This window comes from Notothenia coriiceps, unplaced genomic scaffold (genome assembly GCF_000735185.1).
Source record: "Notothenia coriiceps isolate Sejong01 unplaced genomic scaffold, NC01 NC01_scaffold00031603, whole genome shotgun sequence".
In the NCBI taxonomy this organism is placed as follows: domain Eukaryota; kingdom Metazoa; phylum Chordata; class Actinopteri; order Perciformes; family Nototheniidae; genus Notothenia; species Notothenia coriiceps.
The window spans coordinates 196,195-208,857 of NW_011364304.1; the positions used below are offsets into that span (position 1 = coordinate 196,195).

The window sequence follows — 12,663 nt, forward strand, 5'->3', positions numbered from 1 at the left end:
CTTGTGTACATTTTAACTGTCACAGGACGTGGTGGATCTTAATTTAGCGATGAGCTGTTGAGCAAGAGAGGGAGGTGGGGCTTTAATATCGCAGCCACCAATCAGGAATAGACACTTGGACATCAACTGTACTGCTTGAATGATGGCCAGCCACAACCGGAGCTGGTACAAATTCAGCTGCTTATGTCATTATTCATGCTATAATAACCGTTATCAACTCAGAACTGGAGTGAAACACTTAAAGAGAGAAACAAAGTCATACACTAGGAGCCCGATGCATAAAAAACAAAGTACAAACTTTATTATTCTGTCTTTACAAAGGCACAAGCCTCTTTATCCCCAAAACATTTCTTTAAAAAACAAAACAAAAAACACGAAATAGCTTCTTGACGACCATAAGCACTGACAGGTCTAACAAAAACAAAAATACAGATAACAGACGAATGGAAAGGGAGATGAGGGAGCCATCAAATGTGTAACGGGGTACAAAAGATATTGAAAATAGAAAAAAATAAGACAGCTAAATAAGATTTTGCTAAAAATGTGATGGTCAAACAGGACAATGATGTAGGAGGTCTGGACATGAAGGAGAAGGGGATACACAGCTGTGCGGCTTTTACTCATAACCTCAAGAGCTTTATCTGAGGAGAAGCTCCTTTATACAAAAGAAAGAGGCCGACTCCATAGTACAGTAAGTGCTTTGTAATGTTGACCCTATTTAATGATCCCCAGGCCCACCCCACTCATCTGACATGTCCACTTAACATTTCCTAACACACAGAACAAAGTTTAAAACACATTTGGAAATAAAACAGTTCTGGTTTTCAGCAGAAAACGAATAAATGCAAATACTCAGAGAAGAAAAGCACGGGCTCTACAAAAAGCAAAGCTTGCAAAACACGTTTTTAGCATATAGGAATCCCCCGCCCATAGTGACAGGGAGATGTCCCACGATTTGACAGACACGTTGCTCTTTTTAGTGCAGCTGACATCAATATTTCTTTAAAGGGCAATTCCATGACATAAATCATGATAGATGAGTTGCGTTCAATTGAACACATTATCTGTCCAGCAGTTCAAAGCTCCATCTATGCATTCATGCAGGGGATATTAATAAGGAGTTTGTCCCTAAATGCGACTCTAAAATAGCATGATATGTCAAAAGCACTAAATGTAATCTCTAAATACACCAGGGTTCACTTTTGAAAAGTAACCTGATAGGGAAAAATGTGTAAAATGTATGGAATGTCAACATTTCATTGTGGGATTTTTCCCCAATGAATCTGAAATCTGGCTTTAGTAGAGAACACTAACGGGCCAACAGTTGAAAATCTACATGTAAGTCCAAACAGCAGTCAGTATTCGGATACATTTTGAATAACTGGGGAGTGCTTGAATGTAATAAGTATAACTGCCCGGTTTGTGGCAAACACAATATAACAAAAAGAAGAGACTAAAGAACTGGAAATACACTGTATATTCCAACACACCAGGTTGTTTGCAAGCCTGTTTGGGAAGGCAAAGGAAAACCAATCCCACCGGCCACCAAGCGACCCAGATCAAGTGTTCAGGTTTGCCTCTCAGACCCCATGGCCGTGTTAAGGCTGGCTTCACAGTGCCTCCCTGCACCATCGGGCTTATTAGTAAGGCAAGCTGCTGCCTCTATCCAAGCTACATTTCTGAACGCCGAAAACCAACAGCACCAGGCAGAAACACTTAAAGTATGATCTAAGCAGAAACATGTAAATAGCATGGTAGGATAAACATAAAGCACGCAAAAGCACATGTGATCTATGCACGGATATGCATATGTCAACTCCATGGCAAATTCAAACTATTTCACAGGGCAATTACACTCTGCTTTGATAGAGGTCCTAACATTAGGACAGCTAACTACATTATTAAGGGCTTAATAAAACCAGCCCTTAAGACTGAGCAAAGAAATGATTGTATGTCAGTTTTATATGTGTGTTGTGTGCACATACACACATCAAATGCCTTCATTTCAAGGCAATTGCAATGCTGTTGCAGACTGCCAGAGTCTGGGATATAACTGCTGATTCAAAATGCTATATGGGACACACATACACCAGTGGAAATCACTCAAGAGTGCCCACGGATTAGCTTATTTACCTATAGCCAGGTGCTTTTAAATTCAATGGGGGAGGGTGTAAAAAAAGAAATGCACTGATCTTTTTTTGTCAGGCCATGAGCAAAAGGAAGAACATGCCAAATACATATGTGGGATTACTGGGAACCCAGCCCAGTAAAAATGGCAACAAACAAACACAAAAAGAGAAGAGCTGTGAACCAGTAAGCGCACTCTCTCCTCCCGAGCTTCATTTTCCGTGGGCACCAGTTAGCCATGAAGACAGCTTTTAAATTGTGTTTTTCCAGTACAATCACTTAATTTGCTGGCTGAGGGAGCCTTAGAGGAACACAATATTGAAAAGGAAACTTCACAAAACATCATATTCTTAGATCCTGAAATCTAAAGAAGGTAAGCTCACAGTGTCTCTCAAGACAACTCAGAGAAGAAGGTTTAAAAGAGGTTAATCTAAAACTCAAATGCTCTGGTGTTGGGTGGTGACGGGCTCTTCGTCAACTTTGTCTCCTGTTTTGCGGATCAGTCAAATGACTTCAGGGCCGAATAAAGAGAACAGTCATGGAGATTAATTGTGATGTTAAGCAGACATTCTAGTATCCAGTTTTACAAAGCATTCATAGATCAGTCAGTGAACTATTTGTTTGTGAGATATCAGGGGGCTAAGCAGAGAATGTTAAGACAAGCAGAGAAAAACACGCAGAAGAGACTGCTCGTATGAGTGTCTAAGTGTAAACATATTCAGGCTGACTATCACGGTAAAACATGTAAGAGTGTACTGAAACAAAAACTAAAACGAGTGCTTCAATCTGTCTACCAGCCCTAATAATGTCCAATGAACAAGAGTGCTGTTGGTGTGAAGCCTCCTGTAGCCCGTTTCTGCTTGGGCTTTGTGTGTGTGTGTGTACATGTACGGAAGTGTATGGCGTGCGAGACGTCAGGGAATAACTCAGGGGAGTGAACAGTCATCGGGCCCGTCACTGTTTGAGGCCGTGTCTGAGCCTGCCGCGTCAGAAAGGCCACGACGCGAAGTGACGATTACCGCCCTCCGCTGCTCTTCCTCGCCGGCACAACCCTTCCCCTGGGTGCCCTCGATGTGCTGGATTGCCTGGGGAAAGACGAAAGTGATGTCAGTGACAACAGCACCCTCTGGTGTTCATATCTGAGAACATTTCCAACTCCAAGAAATTAGTCTTAATTCTGCGTCTGACTTTCGTCTTACTTGAACAATGGTGTCCAGGTTCTGCCGAGATGTGGACACTGTATTGATTACTGATGTCTGGCCCATGGTTACCACAGTGACATGATGGGGCTGTGGAGGCTGGGCAGGTGCAGGGACGATGACCGTGGCATGATGTGTAGGGGCAGGGGGGGTAGAGGGGGCAGACACCTGGTAGAAAGGAGGAACATTTTTAAATACTCTCTTTCCCACACTGCACTGTGATAATAAATGATTATGGTTAGGAGTATATTAAAGGAATAGCACATACACAGGCACTATTGCACACATAATTGAGAAAACAGCTGGGCAGCATATTGAATATTAGCCAGGCCAGATGTTAAAATCTATAAGTCAACCACATTTTTGTCCTTTGTTTCGTCCCTCTGTCTTTTGAGGGTGCTTTCGATCACTCTGAGCTCGACCAACAAGCTTGAAATGAAGTAGGTCTTCTTTTTTTAAATAATTATCTCCAAGTATAAAATGACAAAGCTAGTTTGAGACCGCAAACATAGTTAAAGGTGGAGTAGGTAAGTTTGAGGAACCGGCTCGAGATACACTTTTTGTTATATTCCATGGAATGCTCTTAACATCCCGATAGCAATGAATATCTGAAGTGCTTTTGACAACAAATCCATAAAAAAATGTCATCTGTGGAAGCCGTAATACTGTAAAAACTACAACCAATCCGTTTAGCCGGGCCTTCCATCTCGTGCATGCACAAATGTATCTCGTGCCCTCATTGGGCGTGCCGTCATTGGGCGTGCATTGCAGCAGTACTTCAATGACTNAGTAACTGGATGGCCTACCTGCCTGTCAGCCTTCCATCTGTGCACAAACTTATCTCGTGCCCTCATTGGTCATGTTCGCGTTCGTGTGTGTTGGAGGAGGGGCTCTGTAAGGAATCGGCAGATTTTTTCCAGCTGTGTATTTTCAAATTCTAGCGCACTCGAGCTGGTTTCTCCAAAATTACCTACCCCACCTTTAACCTCAAGGTGCACCTATTAGCTTGTTCCAGGACTTTCGACACATCTCAAAGTCTGAAGTCAGTGACACTCGGAATAACATCCTATGAGATGTAGTTTTGACAAATATGCCTATTTTGTTTTTGATTAAAAGTCTGATGCGTACATATTTCCTTTATTTCCAGGTATCAGTTTCAATAATTCAGTAAGGTAAAATTGTGACATGCAAACAAGAGGTTTAGTGATCCAAACAAAAATGTAGATACAATTGGGTAAGAGTTCATTTTTACAGAGGTAATTCTGTTTATTCATAGCAATATTGAGTTGAGGTCATATCGCTTGGGGAGTCACAAACAGTCACATGACTAATGCAGAGTGTATCAATCGTCTTCACTACCAACGCCCAGCTGCCACAGGAGGTGGATGGGCAGACAGCATATGCCAATTGATTTGGCATCATGTTCAGTTAGGGTAAGCATCCAGAAACACGACACTGACGCTGTCAGGGCAGGAAGACGGGCAGAAAGACTTGTGAGCTGCTCATTAACACACTGTAAATGTGTCTTAGCTGCTGACAGCTAACTTGGGACGGTCAGTGTGACATCCACAGTACACTGAGATTATTTCAGGAGTATTTGTGTAAGTGTTTTAAATGCAATATGCGGCGTTGTTTAAAAGAAAACCAAAACATTTTACAACTACACATAAGAAGGAGGAGGGGAATATCAAGCCAGCAGACATATTGTATATTAGACTAAAGAGACCAACATAAACACTGGTTTTCAAAATATATTAAGGTGACCAAGTCTGTGTATCAAGTTCAGATCTTACTTGATGTGGTACAAAAATATGTTTATGTTAAACACATAATTCCTAGTAAGTATTGATATATTTGGCTCATTTCAACCAAGGGTATTGTTTGGTTTAGATTTGTTTGTATATGTCAGTGTTATAAATCCTAACATTATTAAATGTTTTACACATTCAGTCAGAGACAGATGTATGTCTATGGCACATATTTAATGAAAAATACTTCTAGAAATAAAAATAAAATGCCTGTTTTAGCTCCAACATGTTTTGTTTCAGCATTAAATGTGTAAACAGATTCTTAAATAAGACTTAGGGAAGATAACTAACTACAAAAATGTTACTACATCATGGTAATGCTCAGAAGGATTCAACATTTAATGTGTGAGTCAAACATATAAAGAATGGTATTCACCTGTGGGCTGTGGTCTGGAGAAAGGTCCCTCTCCAGCTTGTGCTGCTGCAGATGGACGAGGCTCTTGTTCTGGGGCTCCTGCTCGGGGAGTACCCTTAGCTGCTTCTCTGGGTACAACTGGGCATCCAGGGAACGCATCTGAAACACAGAGCAGGGGATAACAGTGTGAGTTAGCAACACACAGAACTATGTTGGCCAGTGTATTTGTCTGGACACAGACTTTGTCAGAAAATGTGTAAACCATTTTACCTGATCTTCTAGCATCATTCTGACTGAGCGCTCTTTCTCCAACTGCTGCCGTAACTCAATCATCTCCCTCCTTAAGTCCTCAGTCTTCTCCTCCTCCAGGATGTCTGGTGAGCCAATCCCTTCATCTTTTTCCTCTGCACGCCTCCTCTTGGGAGAGGAACCACTTAACTCCTAGGGAGAGCACACAGAAATCAGATATCTATTTTAGATAAATATATAAACTGATGATACTGAAAGACAGAAATCACGATGAAGCCTTTTCACCTTTGGCACGGTGACATTTTTACCTGTATGATTCGTTTGAGCTGATTGTTCTGCTGCAATAGCCGCGTCTTCTCCTGCTCCAAAGCAAAAATGTAATCCGTTGTCTGTTGCAGTATGGCAGCCTGGGGAAATGAGAAGAATAATAAAGTTGAGTTCAGCACCTTACAGCTCCATATAACGCCTCAACTAACCCAAACTTCTCTTATGACCCACCTTACTGAGCTTCTCGCCATCACTGTGTGGGATGAGTGTTTTAAGAGACTGGAATCCAGTATTGATGCTCTGCATACGCCTACGTTCGTTGCTGTTGGCAATCTCTCTGCGAATTCGCCTCTCTTGGTCCCGGGCTGTTTCTGGGGTCAGAGGAATGTTGGCCAGACTACGGGGAGGAGAAGAGAAGGGCAGTGGTTAGTTGGACAGAATGACAAAATAAAACATACAGTGAACTTCAACCTAATCCAAAGACAGCAAGAGATAGTCAAAATCTTTGATCTCGATCCTTGAATTACACATTGTAATCCGATTGTTATTAATGCACCCAGTTTTAAAATAACATTACGTTTTAGAGCTAATTTTTATGTTGATTAATAACTACTTTCCAAGGTGTACAGTGAAACACTTTCATTTGATTTATAGCATCATAACCGTTCATCATAAAGTTAAATTCCATATTTTCATGCATGCTGAAGGCTGCTCTTCCATCACTGTGCCATTTTCTACCAGGTGTTAAAGTGACACCTTAATATGTATGCTGTGCAACATAATTTTATGATTGTGAAAGGTCTTAGGGAGTGAGAATTCTTCCTGACGTTGAAGCAGGACTGACATTTTACAAGACACCTTTCAAGCAACACACATGGTAAAACATCTTTACAGTGGCACCACCTTTGCTGATAATTCCAGTTGGGATGTTAAAAGAGCAGCATTGAACCTGTTAGCATCCCCAACGACATGCTCTGCCATTATGCTGTGCTTCAGTTGAGGGGAAATTCTGAGCGAACTTCCTCTTACCTCTGTATCGAGCTCAGTATCTCTGGGACCCTCTCTAGCCAAGCGCTTATCTGTACTGACTCAGCTGCCTCAGTGCAAACACTGGGAACAATTGTGCAGACACAGATGAGAAAAAGGAGTGTGTGTGCGTACACACACAGGCACACACACGTACCAGCAATGCAGCGGCATATCCAGCCAACACATCCACTGCCAAAACATCCCCAACTGTGCTTGGACTTCACCCTACCACACAGGCACAACCACTAACCAGGAGAAAGACTGGGTCCCATGTGGATTGAAGCCTAAAACAGGAGTCATAGTGACAGGAAACTAAATACAGCTGAATAGTACAATAAATCCACATGATTGGTTGATGAATTATTAAAATGAAATCAGAAAGTTATATTGAAATTGTATTGATAATCCATTTCTTTTTTAAATGTGTCATTTCGCAAGCAAAATGTGATATTTTGAAAGATTCATGCGTCAAAAATATAACAATTTGCTGCTTCCCTTTTCTTAAATCTTAGAAATGTAAATGTTTTTTCTTGTGAAAAAACAAACAAAGACATCACCATCATCTCTAGGAAATAGGTCTGCACATTTTTCGACAATATTTCTCATATTTTATAAACTAACTAATCATCCACATATAATGGAATAGTATCAGTTGATACAATAATATTGTTATGAGACTGCAACTTGTAGCCTATGCCAGCAATTGATTTTAGTTTTAATATTCATACTGAACCTAAGACATTTATGATTTTTAATCGTAATACTTGTAAGTATTTATACTTATGTTACAAAGTATGTCCCTTTTCTATAGGTAGATTTTCCTCTTTTGTTTACCAATTCTCCGCAGACTTACAATGAGGAATTAATGAAAACGAACAACAGGACTACATATCCCACACTGCCCGCGTCACTGCTAAGATCCATCAGCAGATCACTCCGCCTCCCTCTTCAAACAGGGCTGCGGACGTATGGATGGCCTTCCGCGACATACACACCCCCTTATTAATAACACCACTTTTTATCCTGCCTCCCCGCTAACGCTGAATGTCCATTTACCGGACACACGGGAGATAATGTATAAAAAAGCCCAACCATTAAACCCCCTTAGTCGACACAGCGCCCGACAACAGCTCCGTGCTCCGAGCAGATTTTCGTGTCCTCCGCCATTATAACAATGCGGCAGGCAGCATGGCAGAGGTGCGGGATGAAAAGACGCAGTGGAGGTGACTCGATAGCGCGACCAAGACACACAGAAACCCCAGTTAAACTATCGCCACGACAAATGGGGGCAATTTACAAACTATATGTATATGTTCACATTAAAAGTAAACGAAAACGGCGCCATAAACAGGAAACAAACGCCAGACCCCCTCATCACTTTTAGCACAAGCCACAAGCATGGCCGCACTACCCACAATAACTTCGGATTGCTCTGAGCAAATCGGCAACACGCACGACGTGTGCGGCAAAACTAGACCCTTTCACACCGAATGACACTCGCTCGTGTTATCTTTTCTTTTCTTATGCAAATCACAGCACCTAAAGGCGACACTGGGGGTGATTTGAGGATAAATAGAGCAGGGGTGCGCTCTGGAGCAGAGTAGCAGCGTGGTGTGCACGGAACCACGTGGTTTATGTTAGTTAGCCACAAAAATACAACGATATCGCAACAAAATGTGCAGAAAAACATCACAGGGGGGTGCTGCGGGTTGAGACGGAGCCTCGACTTGCTCAGAAGCAACATAATTCAAGTGTTCGGTGATAAATAATGCGCGCAGCTCCCACTGAGTGGGTCGTGTACACAATAACAGATCAGTTCAAGCATGTTGCCTCATCGCCGTCTACTCCAAACAGATGACTTGTAATAATAAAACAGCTGCATGCTGGGTGAAGCGCATGTATACACACCTACAAAGACCTCCAATCACTTCTTTCTCCGTTTTCCTGAAATGTTGCAAAGAGGGCACCTTCTGAGCTGGTACCATGAAATACTCCATGCTCGCCTCTCGCCAGTTTGCCCCCCCCTGCTAAAAAAAAACAGGCAACAGTCTCCGTTGAATAAAAGAAAAAATAATATGCTTAGAGAGCAGAAATCCCGTGATCCGACGCGGGTTAAATCCTCAAAGAAGATATGAATCCTCGTTTGTGTAAGGTAGTAGTTTTTCAGGCTGCTGAGAGTTGTAATGTTACTCGACTTCCAGCTGATGGGGTTCCCTCGTTGTGTGTGGCTCTACCTCTCTCTCTCCCTCCCCTCTGCTTTCTCCCTCTGCATGACCGTGTGCGCGCGTGCATGTGTGTGTGTATGCAGCTGATCGGATGGCTTTCAAGGCGGGAAACAGCTGGTAGGAGTCACACTGCACTTCCAAAAGCCTCCTTCCGCAGAGAGGGGGGACTGCATGTAAACAAAGGACTATTTAGCGCAGAGATACAGCGTCAAGACAGCGCACATGGCTGAAAAGGGGGTTAAATGTATTTAATATGAATTACAGTGAAACATTAGCATTATCATTTACGATTAAATGTGCGATGCAGTGTGGAATAAAAGCAATCCACGAATCCCCCAGTCGGTAATAACCATATAACCATATAAATCACACGTATATTTCCCCTCATTTGACTTGTTTCAAGAATATTCTTTATAAAGAGCGCCTTTAGATTTAACCCTTACATATTTAAAGATCCCTATGTTACAAACAGGTAGCCTACATGCTAATAATATGCAATAAACATAGGAGTCATTTTACAATATATGTTAAATCAATAACCTCAACATGTAGATTTCACCTTGACACTGGTGTAGTAAATAAAAAGCAGGACTACAGTAGGGGCGGACACTCAAACAGCTGCGATAAGAGGACAGAGGATCAGCTGACGGGCTGGCAGAGCTGCACAGCAACAGCACACCGAGAGGGCTTTCAGGGACACACTGCTGACACACACCACTGCTAACCGTGTGTTGATCACCATTTTGGTTAGCAACAGTGGTAGTACAGGAGAATACACCACATTAACCTATTTTAATAGAAGCTGTGACGCTCATGCAGTAATAACCTGCCAGCCACAAAATGGGAGCAGCGAATTTGTTTCTGTGCACCCGGAAACACGAAGAGCTGTTGCAGCTGTATCCTTGTGGAGGCACATGGTGGCGCTTTGTTAATTAGTCTACCTTACTGCTGCAGCTGTGAGCTGAGGAGCTTTAACACAAGCATATCTTTAACGCTGATTATCACACAGCTGGTTACACACAGATGACCTTCATGTAGCACTATGGCAGTTATTTCTAAGATATATCAGGCCCACATTAGGCTACGCATTTAAAATGTTTTTGTTTTTTTAAATAGTTCATATTATATTTCATTTTTTGGATGTCACACATATATTTTTCAACTTAAATACAGTTCTTATATTTCTAGGCGTATAAACTCAGACTTTGATAGATAGATTAACAGGATATAAAATAATAGTTTATTTGTATAGTTACAGTACGATTACATGGGTTTGGATGTTTTGCCCAACCCTTACCTATATTCAAATATCAATTGATTAAGTCTTACTAATTTTGGTAAATAGGATATACAATATATTTAAAAAAAGATTATATACAATTACAGAACACAACATTTGCATAACATAAGCGAGAGATTTAAAAATAATGTTTTTATTCACAAAAAAGAAATCAGGATCCACAGTGTATAGCCTAAGCTATCTTCTTGCAGTTGCTAAAGTATTATGTATGGAATTTTTGCGAAATTGGGATCTTGCATCTTCCTATATCATGAATCTCGACCTAACAAAAAACTGCCGAAGCAACATCCAGAAGACAACACGGATGAGTATCACATGTAATACCAACATGCATGTGCTGAATACAATCAATTCATAATAGTGAACTAAAATATAAAACCCTTAAAACTTGAAATGAATACATGAAAAATTAACATCAAATTACAGCAATATCTTTGAATTTGTTGTTCCGGGGGAACTAAATTGGCTCTGGCAAATGTTTCACCATTTACTTAATTTCCAAAACACATACACATAAATCAAACCTCAGCTGTTGGAATTATAAGTGACATTTAGGGCTTAAATATTGCTTTCAAGTGCATTAAGAGATCCTGATTTTTCTTTTTGCATGAACATTCACTAATGGACTTGATCATTATTTAATTAATATTAAATGGGCGGAAAATGATGACTTGTTCAAATGAAAAAATAGGGCTTGGCAAATCAATTTTTATTCCATGACATCTCATGGCCTCCTAGATTTATACAAATCTTATCCCAGGCTGTTTTAGGCCCTCTAGTGGTGGCAGGGTAAAAAGTAAAAGGGGATCCTGGTGTACATTTTTGCATGCCAGCATCACTGACACTCTGGATGTCGCAGGGTGGACAAAACATCAACATCTGTATTCAACACCTCTTAGGTCAACATGGTAGCTATATAAGTACATTCCATATATAAATGATTTCCTTTAAGTTCTGTTAAAAAATGGCTTTTACTAATAATTGGTATTCACTCGTATAACTCACTTGTGTGGATGCCTTTATTTAGTCAGCTACATTAGTTCCTGCATCCATCAAACACAAAACAACATTAAAACATGAAGAACTGCTCATAGAAAATCTGCATTAGAAAAAAGGAACTGTCAACAATAAAACAAATCCAACTTGAGTAGACATGATCAACGAGATATTTGAACAACAAACAGACTTTAAAATAAATTAAATTATTAAATTAGTTTTACCAATTGTAAGTGCAGCTAAGCTACATCAGGCTGTTTAACTAAAGCTACGAAGAAAAAGAAGTTCAAATATAATTAATTATCCCACTTAATTTTATTTTTTTAACTTACATCTTTTTGAACAGTTTCACTGACTTGAGCACTACTAGTCTAAAAAATGGGCCCCTTGTCTATTCCTGGGCTTTGTAACATCAGCATTGTACAATCTAAACAACTTAAACAGTCATTAACTTGCATATTTTACGCGGAATAAACTTCTATACTGGTCTAAACACTGTCACTGGGCATATCTTCTATTTCCCAGAGCAGAAGAAAAATAAATCTCTTATAGAGAATCAATGGTAATTTAATAGAAACCCTATCCTTTTATATCCCAAAATTGTTTGTAGTCAATAGGTAACTTCAAAAAATGGCAAAAAAAGTAATTTAACTTCGTATTCACTATGCAAATACATATGTATATAGGCCTTCATTTTTGTTTGATTTAGATGCACAAAATAGGTCACATGTATAATATAAAATACTGTAGCCCTATATTCTGTAAGTGACAGGGATTTTTTATTTTTTCAGATTTTTGTTTCTCCATCTTTATTATGTATTTTGTTGCACATAGCTCCAACTGGTGGGTGGATTTATACATTAGTGTTAGAGTAAAATAACAGGCTGTCTGTAGTTTCAAACTTTTTCATTATGTAACACTGTTTGGTTGGTTACCCAGAGGTGGTGGCCATGGACAGAGATGTCTACACTCTAGACAACAGACAGTGAAGTATATAGGGGTGTTACCCTTATCCAACGCCGGTTGATGGAGGGGAGCTGAGGCGGAGACATGGCCATGTGAACGGAGAGAGAGGGACAGTTTGGAGAGGCGCCGGGGACTGCCCATG

The 12,663-nt window shown here is 40.5% G+C and overlaps 1 protein-coding gene across 4 annotated transcripts; it reads right to left on the reverse strand.

Annotated features, from left to right (window-relative positions):
• Positions 1–277: 277 nt before the first annotated feature.
• tfap4 (transcription factor AP-4 (activating enhancer binding protein 4)) lies at positions 278–12,650 on the reverse strand. Of its 4 annotated transcripts, none has more exons than XM_010788121.1 (7): positions 12,563–12,650; positions 6,237–6,402; positions 6,047–6,145; positions 5,760–5,930; positions 5,511–5,648; positions 3,327–3,494; positions 278–3,212 (listed from the first exon to the last, which is right to left on the reverse strand). In XM_010788121.1, exons 2-7 carry the CDS (start codon positions 6,309–6,311, stop codon positions 3,054–3,056), a joined length of 810 nt encoding a protein of 269 aa, XP_010786423.1. In that variant the 5' UTR covers positions 6,312–6,402; positions 12,563–12,650; the 3' UTR covers positions 278–3,053. The 4 variants fall into 4 exon arrangements, with proteins under 4 accessions (XP_010786423.1, XP_010786421.1, XP_010786422.1 ...); XM_010788119.1 differs by lacking the exon at positions 12,563–12,650 and adding an exon at positions 8,943–9,317; XM_010788120.1 differs by lacking the exon at positions 12,563–12,650 and adding an exon at positions 7,888–8,805.
• Between the last annotated feature and the right edge of the window lie 13 nt (positions 12,651–12,663).